Source organism: Nicotiana tabacum, chromosome 1 (assembly GCF_000715075.1).
Source record: "Nicotiana tabacum cultivar K326 chromosome 1, ASM71507v2, whole genome shotgun sequence".
NCBI lineage: Eukaryota > Viridiplantae > Streptophyta > Magnoliopsida > Solanales > Solanaceae > Nicotiana > Nicotiana tabacum.
In genome coordinates this window covers 40071694-40086785 of record NC_134080.1, presented here as the reverse complement: position 1 = coordinate 40086785, position 15092 = coordinate 40071694, and the positions used below count along the sequence as shown (strand labels likewise).

The following is a 15092-nucleotide window of genomic DNA, read 5'->3' as shown; positions in this document are numbered from 1 at the left end:
TTTGGGTTGCGGTCTTTCTCATGTGAATATGCAAAATACTTTGTATTCCGGGATAATGACTTAAATATTGAATTTAATACCTTCAAAATTGTCAATATTAACTTTTGTGGAGAATTATACAAATTTTCCTTAAGATTTGTTTAATGTATGAAACCATAAATGAGGTTAACGTAATTATTTAAGGAAAAATTCAGTTAGAAAAGCATTTTCCTTTATTATGTTACCATATTTTACTACATACCACAAAAAAATTCCTTGTCCTTTGTATTATTCCAAAATCCTATAGACGGCTGCACACACACGACTAGTACCACATGCTATTCATGACATAAGATTATAACATTAATTACAAGGAACAATATTATAAATATGGCCAACGTTGAACAATTCTTTCTAAATTCATTCTTTTCTAATTTTGCATATAGAGGAGAATACAGCAAGCAGTTTCAACATCAACAAATTAAGAGATCTTTTCCCTAATTAATGGCAGCCATTGTTAAGCTCTCTATCACTCTCCTTCTAGTTGTACTTCTCAGTAAAGGTAAAAACCTGTGGGCTTTTTTTTTTCTTAATGTAAAGTTGTAAACAACTAATTCAATCTCATTATGATTAAAAGTTAGTTTTGCATATATAATCATAAAGTTTTTTTTTTCTTTTTATATAACTTTTGATTGGCAGAACCACTACTTTATTGTATAATTCTAATAAATGTGATTGACTCAATTCTAAAACATCTTCTCCATTCTAAAACAACTTCTGGAATCGATTCAAAAAGAGTGATTTTTCATTGAAATTGTTACAACTCAAATACTCATACGGTCGAAATATTCCAAAATTGCTCTTTCCTCTCTTATTAAGAATAAGAAGTAGTCAATATGTGGATCTTACGTTTGGTCAAAATAGCAGTCAAAGAGGGATTGTTACATAAATAGCCGGTCAGATGCAAAATTTACTTTTTTTTTTAGTCGGTATATACAGATTATATATAGTTATACTTATATTATACATGTATTATATATTCATAGACTATTTTTAGTTTAAGAAATTAAACTTACGACTATTATTTAGGTTAATTAATTTACTTTATTTTTTGTAAATTATTAAGCTTCATCTTGAGTGTTTTCATTAACGTTATGGAATATGTCGACCCAAACAATAATTCAAGGTGGGTCTTTTGCTCTGAATAATCTTACCAGAAGACTATGAATTGTCATTAATGGGTTGGTCAAGATCGAATATTCTTTTAAAGTGGATATCAAAATATTTTACTTTATGGGATTAGCTTTTATTGGAAAAAGAATCTTTCATTTTAAATATTTATATTCGGTTCCCATTTCCAGCTGTCCCCTTTTAGGCAACCTGGGGTCTAGCTTGAACCTTTTTAGCATGGAAAAGTAATTAAATAAATAAAATAACAGTATTAGCAGGCCTTAGATTCTAGCTGTACTGGCCAAACAATATAATGGACGATTCAATTTGTTTAGACCTTTTTTGATTACTTCTTCTATTCCAAATTCCCAATTCACGTGATAATTAGTTCAGATTTTGAAAGTTAAACGAGTTAATGTTAATTATAATATTTTTTATATAAATTTTGATATGTATATTATAATTCAAAAAGCTTATAGATTTTTGTTCGAATTTGCGGTCAAAATTAAAGATTTTGACTATTGAATTCAAGTTGCATCACATAAGGGTTCAATCGAAAGCAGTCTTATATGTCAAAGTAAGAAAAATATTATTGGTTTTAAATTAAACAATGTGAATAGTTGAGTAAAACTAACAAAAATACCATTCTCTCTCTGCATAGTAAAGATGTAGTCTGAAACAAATTGGACTTTTGGGTCTTTTACACATGCAATTCATATTCCTTTAAAGTGAGGGAGCTCATTATTACTATATTTTTTCCTTTTAATTTTTTTTTTCTTTCCTTCTTTTTGGTACGTTAGCCATTAAAACTTGTACCTAGTAGCGGATCCACTCATTAGCAAGGGCATTCAATTGACACCCCTTCGTCGGAAAATTATGTTGCGTAGATAGGTTAAATATTTTACTTTTATGTATGTGTGTATATATATACACACACACCATGTGTTGACTCCCCTTAATTTTTTTATATGCTTACTTATTTATATTTTGACTCCCCTTAGGGAAAATTTTGGCCCCGCCCCTGCTTGTACCCATGCTAATTAATTTGGTGATTACCTCATCATTGTCCTCTATGTATTTATGGTGCAAAATCTTATACCTATCCTAGTCGTTTTACAAAATAAAGCACGACCTGGTGCACGAAGCATCATATGTTCATACAGGATTTAGAAAAGAGTCTGCACCCCAAAAAGTGTAATGTAGGTAATGTAAGCATCAGTGACCTATAAATCATACGAAAACAATTTTACTGTTGCTCAAGGCTCCCCTTCAAAAATAAAATATAAATTTTACTGTATCCTCCTTATTTCATCTAATTTTTCGTCTTTTTCTTTGATTTGTGTAGATGTTTGTGGTTGTGACTTGAACAATATAACTATTGGAACAATAAGGAGTGGGAATGAAATACAAGGAAAGCCAGAATGGAACGTTGTTGTAGTGAACAATTGTGATTGTCCAATGCAAAACTTGTTCTTGTCTTGTAATGATTTTCAGACAACTGAACCAGTGGATCCATCTATTTTTAAACCTTCAGGAGACAACACATGTATTGTCAACAATGGCAGTTCCATACAACCAAAGGATACAGTCAAGTTTTCTTATGCTTGGGATCCTCCATTTTTCCTAAGGCCAACTTCTGTTGTAACTTCTTGTTGAATGTAGAATTAAAACCATTGAAATTGAATTCAAGATTTGGTTTGGTTCTTTAGTTCTTCTCAATTGTTGGTGCTTTAATATTTTTTTTATTTTTATTTTTATTTTGCTTCAATTGATAATTGCTATATGTGCCTCCAGAATCAAATTTAGGACGAGTTCTATAAGTTCAATTGGACTTATGCTTTAGGCTTGAATATATAAAAAGATAATTTTGTAAGATTTAATTCTATATTCTGAATTCACCTTAACGTGTTATGAAATCAAGTCTATTAGCAAGAACTGCATTTTAAATATTTTTTTCTTCTAGAAAATTAAACTATTAGGATTTTCTTAAGAAAAAAGGTCAATATAATACAGCTTGGCCAGTAAGGCTATTGCCTTAGACCCTAAAATTTGAAGGCCAAATTTACTTTAAACTATTGTTATTATTATTATTATTATTATTATTATTATTATTATTATTATTATTATTATTTATATAAATAATTATTATCAAGAAAAGTGTTACAATATATTTTTTTTATATTATTTGATTGAGGTTGTTTTATACTAATAAGTTCATAAATTATGATAATTTTCTCACTCATTAATTAATATATTTGTTTCACTCTTCTATTTTAATTTTATACTTTTTATATAGAAATTAAGTCATATATATCGACAACATAATGAATTTTTACAATCTTCTCTAAGACTGCGTGAACACAAAAGTATTCATGCACCGATTTTCTTTTAGTGTATTTCAACATATTATATTAGGTTATTTACAATTTATTTTAGATATTCACCAATAAGTGCTACTAATTAATAGAATGAACTACAATTATTGTTTAAATTGATCAGAAGGAGTAAATATTTTTGACACCGTTAATGCTCAAAACTTAAGCTATTATGCTATGTACATTTATTTCTTTTTCTTGATTGTGATGATAGCCAAATAAAATTTCCGCTTTGAGTTCTGGACCTCAACATCTGATAATCCGCCACTTTATTCTTTGTGCTCTTCTTCCTAGTTTTTTTTAAAATTTACTATCTTTGTCTTAAATAATTAATTTGTTATTTAAAAAGCAAATTTTGTTGTTAGTGTAAAAATTTTATAGAATAAATTTAAAGCCTCTCAATATTATATGGTTTCACCTTAGGTCATAAGATCCGTTGAGTCGCCCCTGCCCATCGAGTATGTGTTCGGCCGAACCTAGTTGCTTTGGTCCAATCCATGTTTTTTGTCTTAAATAGGGGCAGCCCTTTCATAAAGCAAGTAAAGCATTTGTTTTAGGCCCTATATTTGTGGGTGCCCCATTTTTTGTTACACCTAATAGACTATGTATAAATTAAAAAGGAGTTATATTAAGTGAAAAGGTTTGATTTCTTTCTTTAACAAATATATAGAAGAAGGATTTGCAACTACAATGATTTCTACCAAGGAAATTGCACTTGAAATGAATATCGAACTCGAATTTCGTAAGAAACGTGTGATATATAAGAAGTAATAATTTGATGTGAATATTGATAATGAAATCTCAAAATCTTTCGAAGAGTCCTTTAGAGTTGATTACTTTTATACATAATAGACAATGCTATTTTTTTCACTTCAAAATAGATTTGAACAATTCAAAACATATGAAAATATTTTTGGTTTTCTATTTGGCAATAAAAACTAAGATCTCTATATGTTGGAAATTTGAAAAAATATTGTCTTAATCTCGAATGTTCCTTAAACCATAATAATCAATTCGATATTGATGGTTTAGATTTATTTTTTGAATTAAAAGTATTAAGAAAAATAGTACAATTAGAAGATAACAGTTTAATTGATACATTTAATCAAATAAAAAGAATTAATTCTTTTCCAAATGCCTAAATTGCTTATGGAATAATGTTCATAACTCATGTTACCGTTGCTTCAACGGAAAGAAGTTTTCAAAAATTAAAATTGATAAAATTTTACCTAAGAACAACAACGTCACAAGAATGTTAAATGGATTTGTTATACTGTCAATATAGAAATACTTATTAGGAGTTACTGATTATAAGAAAATTACTAATAACTTTGTATCTATAAGAAAAGCTAAAAAAACAGACTTCAAATAAATAAATAAATAAATAAAAAGTTAAGGCCCCTCATAAAATTTGGCTTTAGGTCATAAAATTCGTCGGCCCGCCTCTGGTCTTAAAAATCAATTTAATATATACAAATTATTAATTTAGAACCCAGTAACTTAAAAAGATTAGAACCCCAAACCCATAAACTTCAATTCCTGGCTCCGACTCTGATATTATAATAGATTAAAGATATTTCATTGTCAAATTCTTTTAGTTACTCTAATGTATGGATCCCATAATATATAAAGTCAATGTTAGATGATTCGACATTTTAAAACTACTAACACATTCTTCTTTCATTTGAAATCGAATATTGTAACTTTACAGATTACGAAAATTTTAAAAATGTTTACTAATTTATTTGGAGAATATGCGGATCAAGTGTAAATTTTAGGTTTGTAATGAAAAAAAAATTGAAAAAGCACGTTATTCATGTTAATTTGTTTTCTGAGTGAATCCCGGTCTCTTTCTTGGTTAATATTCTTTTCTTTTCGTACCTCTTTTCTTTCTTCTTTTTCATTTAGCGGGGGCAGAGACTATTTTCTAACCAATAAGGTGTCTGGACAATGCAGTATTTTTTTATTTTTTTTTGAAGCTATATGGATATTTATATCACAAAAATTCAGATTGTGCAGCCAATAATTATAGTGAGCTTCGAGGAAAATTAAAAAAGAAGAAAAAAGTTTGGATTCAAAGGGAGATTGAACACATCAAGAGTCTGGGGCAATAGTTCCTACTTATACCTTGTAGCATAAAAGGATTTCGTGATTTAGTTTGAGACATTATTAAATATAAGCTGAACTATTACAAATTCTTATTCAGTTTGAATCATATTATATTTCAAGTTGTTCAAATCATAATTATATATAATTATGATATTTGAATTTCACCAAAAGATTATTCTATGATCATATGATTTGTTTCCTTTAATTTCATAATTATTTTATTTGAGTACATTTCAGAGATAGGCAAAATGACTGTTGAGATTTTGTGACACAAATTTTATTGGATCTACTATGTGCTCAAACAATTAAAATGACAATTTTTTAGATTACTCCTATAATACGTTTCCCATCATGGTAATTTTAATAACAGAGAATCAAGTCCTTAAATAAAGAGAAAATAGCTTTCCTTTAATTACACATCCGCTGCTTCTAAAACAATGAACAAAATTCAAAGCCCTAATTTGCGTGCCATATTTGGTCTAAATTAACGGGGCATGAATTTTTCGATCTTTTTCTACATTAGTGTCAACTCTTTTTAAATAATTCAAAAAAAACATAAACAATTCTATTTCAACCCAAACAAAAGACGCCTTCACAAAAACAAAATCTACAATTCTTGTCGTTATATTGCCCTGTGATAAGCAATATTACTTATAAGCTTCATTGAACAACTTATCAATAAGTGAATTGGCTTATTCACCTCAAGTCGCTCTGTCTGACTATAAAATAAGTAAAACGTATCGCCAACTTTCCTCATTCTTTACACAGTTGCTGCTGGGCTTTTTGCATAGGTTCATAGATAGGTAGGTTGGTAGGCGCAGTTTTTTGATATTTTTCACAATTCTATATTAAGCTTTGTGGTCCACTCTTCAGTCTTTTTCAATTCCAAAAGTTTTCTGAGTCTTTTAACTCGTTTCGTTTCGTGTTTACTTTTCCAATTTGATTTGATCGAGAGAAGAAGTGAAAGGTGACTCTGAATTGTATTTGATCCAATCTTCATTTTTTGTTATTTTTGTAATCGGATTTCTTGAATTTTCTTCTGAATTTTGTGCAATTGAGATGATTTGAGGTGAATTGAGTTGAACTAGAGGGGAGGATTATTGGATTAAGCGATTTTTAGTGCTTGATTATTGTAATTATCGTTTCTAATTTTTTTTTCTCTTGTTTTCTCAGTTTTCTCAGTGCATCTTTTGTTTTGGTTAAATTCTAAGTTGATATTTCTGGTTACATTGATACATGCATATTCCCACAAACAATTTGATATTTTTCTTGTTGTGCTAATTTTCATGTAGAAGGAAAGTTGACAATTTTGTTTGTATTTGTTTTTCCTGTACAATCTAAACTCATTTCAGAAGTAAAGAGCGAAGAGCGTAAAGGCCTATATATTAATTGATTCCTAGAACTTTTCAATCTTAATGGTGTTGATGTTGTCCTTGTTGATTTTGTATAACAAGTAACAGCTTATTATCCAGTATCATTTTTGGTCATTTGATTTTGACTTGTCTAGTTTAACGGTCAATTGTCTTGAGCCGAGGGTCTATTGGAAACAACATCTCTGCCTTCAAGGTAGGGGTAAGGTTTGCGTAGATACTACCCTCCCCAAACCCCACTTGTGGGACTATAGTGGGTTTTTTGTTGTTGTTGTTGTTGTTAGTTTAACTGTCATTTGATCACTCAAAATTCATCAATGTGCTATAGTATGAAATCATGTCAATGTATGAGCTTCTTACTGATCTCTCTCTGATTATTTGAAAGGTTTTGAAGGGAAGAAAGAACTCAGTTGACCATGTCTCTCAGTAAAGACCTTATATTCTTGATATTACAGTTCTGCAACGAGGAGAATCTCACGAAAACTGCTCACATGTGAATTCTATTATTAATCTTTTTTTTAATGGATTCAACAGCAGAATAAGAGTTATTTATTGTATTTTTATTGGAATTGTAAAATTGTGGAAATAGGTTAGAGCAGGAGACAGGGTTTTTCTTTGACATGGAACATTTTGAACATCTCGTGCTCAGTGGCAGTTGGGATGAGACTGAGAATTATCTTTCAAGTTTCACTGGTGTCAGTGACAACAAATTTTCTACAAAAATGTTTTTCGAGATTAGGAAACAAAAGTTCCTCGAGGCACTGGACAGGTAATCTTGTGATTATCAGAAATCTGATGTAACTTTCAATTTTGTGAGAATAAAGATCTAATACAGTATTATTGATTCTGGTGATAGGCAAGATCGTAAAACTGCTCTAGACATCCTTCTGAAAGATCTTAAAGTGTTTGCCCCGTCAAATGAAGAGCTTTATAAAGAGATGGCTCAGCTTCTGACTTTGGATGACTTCAGGTTGTGATTAACTGTAGGTGCTAGAATTGTATAATTAAGATGCCTAATAAGATCTCTTGATTATTACTAATTCTGTGAGCAGAGAATATGCTCCGCTTGCTCAGTATGGAGACATAATATCTGCTAGGAAGCTCATGATGAGGGAACTTAAGCTTATTATTGAATCAAACCCCCAGTTTAAGGGAAGACTCCGTTTTCCAGAATTAAACAAGTCAAGATTGCGCCGTCTAATTAATCAAAGGTAATAATGTCTTACTCTTTTCTGTCTTCTCTCTCTTTTCTGTTATTCTGCTTATTCTTGTTAAGCTGAGCGGTAAGTGGTGACTATTTGAAACTCTGCCAATTGCATATAATCTAATTAACTTGAGTGTTTTATGCTTTTGCTTTCATTCTTCTACTGCATCCGGTAATATCTTAATTTCCTAGTTATACCTTTATGGATATTATCAAAAAGCTAATATCTTCTCGTTATATACAGCTTGAACTGGCAGCATATGCATTGTGCAAATCCTCAGCTTGAACCAGAGATCGAAACTCTCTTCACAGATCATAAGTGTCCAGGACCTGAATATCAATCGGTTACACCTTGTGAGCAAAGGCCAAGGGTAACTTATTTGGAAGCTTTTATTATATTAAAGCATTATTCCACATCAGCACAAATCATTTCCCATTAATGTTTGAATTCTTCTTCCTCAGCCTAGCAAAACCTTATCGGATGCAGAACCAGCTTTTCCACAGCTGTTAACTTCTAATTCTTCCATTGTAACTGATGACATGGTTTCTGGTATGAAACCCGATGAATCCACTATGCAGTTGAAGCACTATATATTGCTTAAACAATACTGTCGCGTGTTTTACCTGACTTTTTTCACGTTGGCTGTTCTTGTTAGCTACTACTTCGAAGGCTGTTCAGGATTCTGGTAATTTATATGATGTAAGCTCTACAAGGAATATGAATGAGGTGATGTACTTTGGACCCACATGAGTTATTCTATTCTCCCCATTTTTAAGAGGTGATTGTGCGTGTTCCTCATTTGATGGTTTAGTTGGCTATCGTTAAATTTGAATTCCATGTGCTTATATTCATGCAGAAGGTGTTAGCCACAGGTGTTACTTGTCAAAAACAGGCTGTCTCGTCTAGCCTTTCTGATGACTTTCCCAAGGCAGTCAGACGTGTTTTAAACATCGGCTCTTCTCCAACCACAATGGATTTTCACCCTGTTCAACAGACTCTTCTGATAGGTTTCTCATTGAGCAGGAATTTATAGTTCGAAAAAAAAAACTGATATATTAGCGATAAAGTTTCTGAATCCTGAAGCTCATTGCTAGTGACGATGTTTTTTTTCCAGTTGGAAACAGTTTTGGAGGCATAGAGCTGTGGGACGTTAGTTCTGAGGAAAAGTTGTTTTCAAGAAAATTTATGCTCTGGAAAGTGGAAGCTGTTTCAACTGCGTTTCTGGTATGACCGTTTATAACAGATATTTGAAAATGAAAGATCAGTTTGTACTGTAATTAGAGATAGTTTCCGTCATTATTCAGGTACATATAAATGAAGATCCGCTTATCTCAGTCACTCGAGTCCTATGGAGTTCTGATGGCTCTCTCTTTGGTATGTCTTCATATATCTGTATCCGGAAAGGAACTTTTATTCTGACTTTGGTGCTCAGTTTGCTCATAATGCTTTAAATTTGGAACCAATGAACAGGGGTTGCATACTCCAAAAGCATTGTTCAACTGTATTCTTATTATAGTAGTAACAATCATGCTGAAAAACATCTCGAGGTATATTTTTCTGAGAATTCATCTCTTCTTAAGTTTGTCCTCTGTTTCTTTTTGCTTGTGTTTGTGTTTTTCCTTTGCTTAATTTCTAATAGAGATTTTACTTTCTCAGATTGAGGCTCATTATGGCAGTGTAAATGATCTTGCATTTTCTAAGCCAAACAACCAACTTTTACTCGTAACCTGTGGTGAGGACAAGTTGATCCAGGTTTGTTACATGTTGAATGAATTAACTCTCAAATGTGGTGTTCTTGGTGAAAAAGTTGAATGGTGACAGAGAAATTGGCTAATGTTCAACTGCTTTATTTGAAGGTCTGGAATACTATAACTGGTGCTAAACAATATACTTTTGAAGGTCATGGAGCCCCTGTTTACTCTCTTTGTGCTCATGCGAAGGAAAATGTTCATGTAATCATATTTCTACATACTGCAAAAAGCTGCTATTTGTTGCTTATTATCAAGTATTTAAAACATTCTGATTAATTTTCTGCCTTCAGTTCATATTTTCAACATCAACTAATGCTGAAATAAAAGCATGGCTATTTGACAACTTGGGACCACGGGTTTCTTATGAGGCTCCTGGTAATTGTTGCATGAGAATGCTTTACAGTGCTGATGGTAAAAGGTGATTTGACCAAACTCTTGCACTTATCTCATTCTTTTTCTGCTTTTGTGTTTTTGGTTTATTTGGAAGGATTAGTTAAACTTAGTTTGAAGCTTGTAGGCTTTTTTCGTGCGGGACGAATAAAGATAGAGACTCACACATAGTGGAATGGAATGAAGCTGAAGGTTACATAGAAAGGAACTACACCGGAGTTGGCAAATCTTCTTTGGGTATTATACCATTCGACATCAGCAACAATAAGTATTTGGCAGCTGGAGATGCCCATGTAATCAAAGTTTGGAATGTAAATGATGCTCAAATGTTGACAGTTGTCGATGCTGGTGGAGACCTACCTGTATGTACCCTACTAGCTATAATTATTTAATCAGAATCCAAGCAGATGTACCTTTTCTCCCTTTTGTTTCTATTTTCTATGTTTATGGTGAAGTTGACACTAAGATAACTCAATGTTTCAAGTGCAAATACTTAAAAGTAAAAACAAGAAGGAAATGAGGAGGACGGTATCAAGTTTGAAATAAGTACATGCTTATGCAACTAGCTTGTTTTAATTGTACTTGCATTTGACGTATGTCATAGTCTGAAATTCTCATATTCTTTCTCAAGGCAAGTCCATATATTCGATTCAACAAGAAAGGCACTCTATTGGCTGTCTTTGCGGATCATAACAGGATCAAAATCTTAGCAAATGATTGTGGCCGCTTTTTGCTTCAGACTTCGTCGGATGCCTCTAGATATCTATCAGATTCTATAAGAAAGGTCTGCCTGGCAAATTTGATAATGTCTCTCAAGATAACAAAATAAATTATGCTTAGTTTTTGTTTTTTCTCTCTGCAGCTTGCAAGCTATTCCCTTGGTGGTCCTTCTAATACTAGTTCAACTGATGGCACTGTCCCTCCGGTGAGTAGTGAAATTCCATCTCTGTCTATCAGCTTTCCCTTTTTGTAACCTATTAAACCAAATTATAGAGGTAGCGATTGCAGTGACTTGTCAAACTGATAGAGTGCTGTGCAGGAAAAAGTAGCAGATAACCTCGCAAATATGGAGCCTCACAGGATATTAGGGACTCAGAGCATCTCTAAGGTCGTCCAAGTTTCACGATGTCAATTTTTGAGGCTCCCTTCTGAAGTGAAGACAAATAGGGTATGAAATCATGTGCAAAGTCACTGTTTGAAAATTCAAATTCTCATACTATCACCGACGAGTGCTTAAACTTTTTAGAATATCCATTGGCACTCTACCAAATATACTGATAATTATGGGAACTTCTTGAGGATCTAAAAGTCTTTTTGATTCCTAAATGGCTCTACCAAAAGCACTTCCATGAATGCATTTTACCTATGGCCTAAAACCAGTAATCTTATGTCAACCTCCTTTTTTACTGCTGTTAGAATTATAAGGTTCCAGTAGAATGCAAAGATCTTGTACTTCTGCAAACATTTGAGTTCTGTGAAAAAATCAGCACTTTTTATTGAGATCTCTTTCCACGGTTGCAGGTATGGAGGTTGATGTATACTCATGCAGGAAATGCGCTTTTGGCCTTAGTTGCAGATGGTATTCATCTGCTCTGGAGATGGTCGAAAAGTGGTTCTAATTTGAGTGGCCAGGTAAAAGAGTTTGACCAAAATGGCTTATATATGTCTCCTTTGTGCACTATTAGCTAGTTTCCTCCAGTCCAGCCTCAGAACTTTTCCTTGCTTAACATTATCTTCCGCAGAGTTTCCATCATTTTCATCGGGTAACTTTACATTTGTCAGCTAACCTACATGTTTATTGCTATAGACGACAACAAAATCCAAACCTCAACTATGGCAACCACGGAATGGTGTGTCGATGACCAACAGTCTTCCTAGCAGTGACAAAGGAGCAGTTTCACCTTGCGTAACTTTAAGCAAAAATGATTCTTATGCAATTTCGGCATCAGGAGGAATGGTTTCTGTGTTCAATCTTCTCATGTTTAAGGTGATTACAAGAAAGTTGAATATCACTAACTCCCTGCATAAAGAAATGCTTCCCCCCTTCCCTTTATCCCTTCCTCGCCCATTAAACTTAGTGTCACTTATAGCTTTCAGCACCAAAACTGAAGTAATCAAATCATGTTAGTCACTGTAACTGTTAAGAGTAATTCCATCTGCTGAATGGAATTGGTAATTTCAAGAATAAAAACTGACAAACGGTATACGCTGCTACTTTGCTTTCATGTGATGTAGCTTTTCCTCAATCCACAATTTTGCTCTATGTTCTCCTTTTATGCTTCGCTTTCATGATGCTGGCATTCACAAAGTTTCTTTGATTTTTCTGGAAGAACTAATTTATTTTATTTTGTAATGCTCAAAAGCATGTATTTCATCCTACATTGACCGTCCCGTTTTCTGCTTGATAACTGCAGAAAATGAAAAGTTTCATGCCTCCTGAACCTGCAGCAACGTGTATTGCTTTCCACCCGTCTGATAACAATGTGATTGCTGTAGGGATGGATGATTCTTCAATTGTTGTCTACAATGTCCGTTTGGATGAGGTATCATATTATCTCCCGCTTTCCATTGAGTGAAGTGTAAAATACGTGATGACCAGCCAAAGATGATCTTTTCATTTGATTTTGCAGGTCATAATCAGGCTTGAGGGACATTCTAAAAGGATTAGTGGACTTGCCTTCTCTAGCCTACAGCCTGTGCTTGTTTCTTCAGGAGCAGACTCTCAGGTTTTTTGCCTTCATTATTATTGGTCATCCATTAGAAAATAAGCAATTGACGATTGATTTGCTATATGTCACTAGTTAACTTTCTACTGTCTAATAGCACATTTTCATTCCTTTTTGGTCCTTAATTCTGATTTATAAATGTCAACCTCTAGTATCAGAGAATCCCTAATTCGTCTTAAAAGACAAACTATTGAAATTTTGGAATGAAAAGGACCCAAAAGCAGCATGGACATATAGAGGATTCATATAACCAACCACAACTAGTTTGAGATCGATGTGTAATTGTTGTTGTTGTGATAAATGAGAACGTAGGATATATTGGTAGTCATTTTGAAGGACCATCTAGCAACTCCTCTATATGGTCGAACCAACTATCTTTACTTGTTTTCTCATTATTTTACCAGATAGTGGTGTGGGATTCTCTAAACTGGAAGAGAGAGCGAAGTACATTGTTGCAGATCTCTGCTGACTGGATTCCGACAGAACTATCAGAGACCTTCGTCCAATTTCACCAAGATCAGGAACATTTCCTTGTTGTTCATGAGACTCAAATTGCAATCTATGAAACAACGAAACTAGAATGTGTGAAGCAGGTTTGCTCACTCTCTCTCTCTTTTTTCATCCACCCCTCCCTGGCCCTGATGTAAAAGAGATACTGTTTCGTGTCGACATCAACAATAATAAACTACTTTTTGATTTCAAATGTTCCAGTGGATCATCAAAAACTTCTGTGCGCGAATTTCACACGCGACATTCTCCTGTGACTGTCAGTGGATATATGCCGTTATGAAAGACGGGATCGTTTTGATACTTTCTGCTTCAGATCTCTCTCCCAAATTTGAGATAGATCCTTCTACTTTCCTTCCTTCTGATTTCAGGTAATTTGATGTGCTTTTATAGTTTATTGGAATCTATATATAACATTAGGCTGTGGGAGGACTCAACTTTTGTATTGATTGGGTCATTTGTTCCATGTTTAATGTGACAACTGCTCTCTTAATTTACTTTCTTGATATGCATTTAAGTATTTCAACCATCACGCAATGTGACTCATAACCTGGGAATCCTAGCAAATTTTTGCACTAAATTTTGTGTTATAAACACTGAACATATAAAAAGGGCAGCCCGGTGCACTAAGCTCCCGCTATGTGCGGGATCCGGGGAAGGGCCGGACCATAAGGTTTATTGTACGCAGCCTTATCCTGCATTTCTGCAAAAGGTCATTTCCACAGCTCGGACCCGTGACCTCCTGGTCACATGGCAGCAAAACCTTGAACGTATAATCGACACAAAAAAAAAAAAAAAGCCTAGAAGAATGTTTGAAAGGAAAAGACTTACATGCAAATCGTAAAAGTCATGTTTTAACCTGTCCTTTTACCCTTATGCAACCTCTATGTTACTGCATTTTGCTGGTTTTTGTATTGACTAGTCGTTTTACTGTTCACATGCAGTGCTTATGTGATCCCTCTTGTGGTTGCTGCTCATCCTCAAAATCCGAACCAGTTCGCTTTGGGTTTAACAGATGGTGGAGTAGTCATTATTGAACCTCCAGAATCTGAAGGTAGATGGCTCGTGCATAAAGGCGATGATAATAATGACCATACTAAGTAATATTAGCAGTTCCAGATTCATTTTAAAGAAATTTTAAAGGATTTTGGTGAATATAGGGAAACATTCATTCATTTTAAGAACTATTGTGATCGCTTGGAGCTGGTTCTCCCTGTTGGCGAAATATCTAATTGTTCTTTCCTATTGACAATAAGTGGAATTTTCTTTATTTTATTTTACTATATATTAGTGTTATTGTTTATGTCACATGAATGAAGAATTTGAACAAGAACAGGATAATGAAAGCTGCTGTAAAATGGGAGAGGCATAACAAAGAAACCAAATCCTACCCTTTTCAAGGGGTGAGCCAAAATCTTTGCAGGAAAATAAATGCAGTTAACGCTTCTCTGGAAAATTAACTTTAATGAGATACTATGCTTAAAAGTGTAAGGCAGAGACTATATCAATC

General features: G+C 33.3%; 2 protein-coding genes across 2 annotated transcripts; both read left to right on the top strand.

The window, feature by feature from the left end:
- The first annotated feature begins 410 nt into the window (after window positions 1-410).
- On the top strand, window positions 411-2805 carry LOC107818524 (TPD1 protein homolog 1B-like). The gene is made up of 2 exons (XM_016644550.2): window positions 411-541; window positions 2495-2805. The coding sequence occupies exons 1-2, from the start codon at window positions 484-486 to the stop codon at window positions 2803-2805; spliced, it is 369 nt and encodes a 122-aa protein (XP_016500036.2). The 5' UTR covers window positions 411-483.
- A 3493-nt stretch (window positions 2806-6298) lies between these two features.
- Window positions 6299-14865, top strand: LOC107818525 (topless-related protein 1). The gene is made up of 26 exons (XM_016644553.2): window positions 6299-6436; window positions 7389-7496; window positions 7593-7772; window positions 7860-7973; window positions 8056-8214; window positions 8452-8578; window positions 8670-8757; window positions 8864-8934; window positions 9065-9215; window positions 9323-9432; window positions 9513-9582; window positions 9679-9755; window positions 9865-9960; window positions 10065-10160; window positions 10250-10377; window positions 10477-10711; window positions 10981-11133; window positions 11212-11274; window positions 11389-11517; window positions 11871-11981; window positions 12157-12336; window positions 12764-12892; window positions 12980-13075; window positions 13480-13668; window positions 13787-13953; window positions 14527-14865. Exons 2-26 carry the CDS (start codon window positions 7420-7422, stop codon window positions 14684-14686), a joined length of 3156 nt encoding a protein of 1051 aa, XP_016500039.2. The 5' UTR covers window positions 6299-6436; window positions 7389-7419; the 3' UTR covers window positions 14687-14865.
- Window positions 14866-15092: the final 227 nt, after the last annotated feature.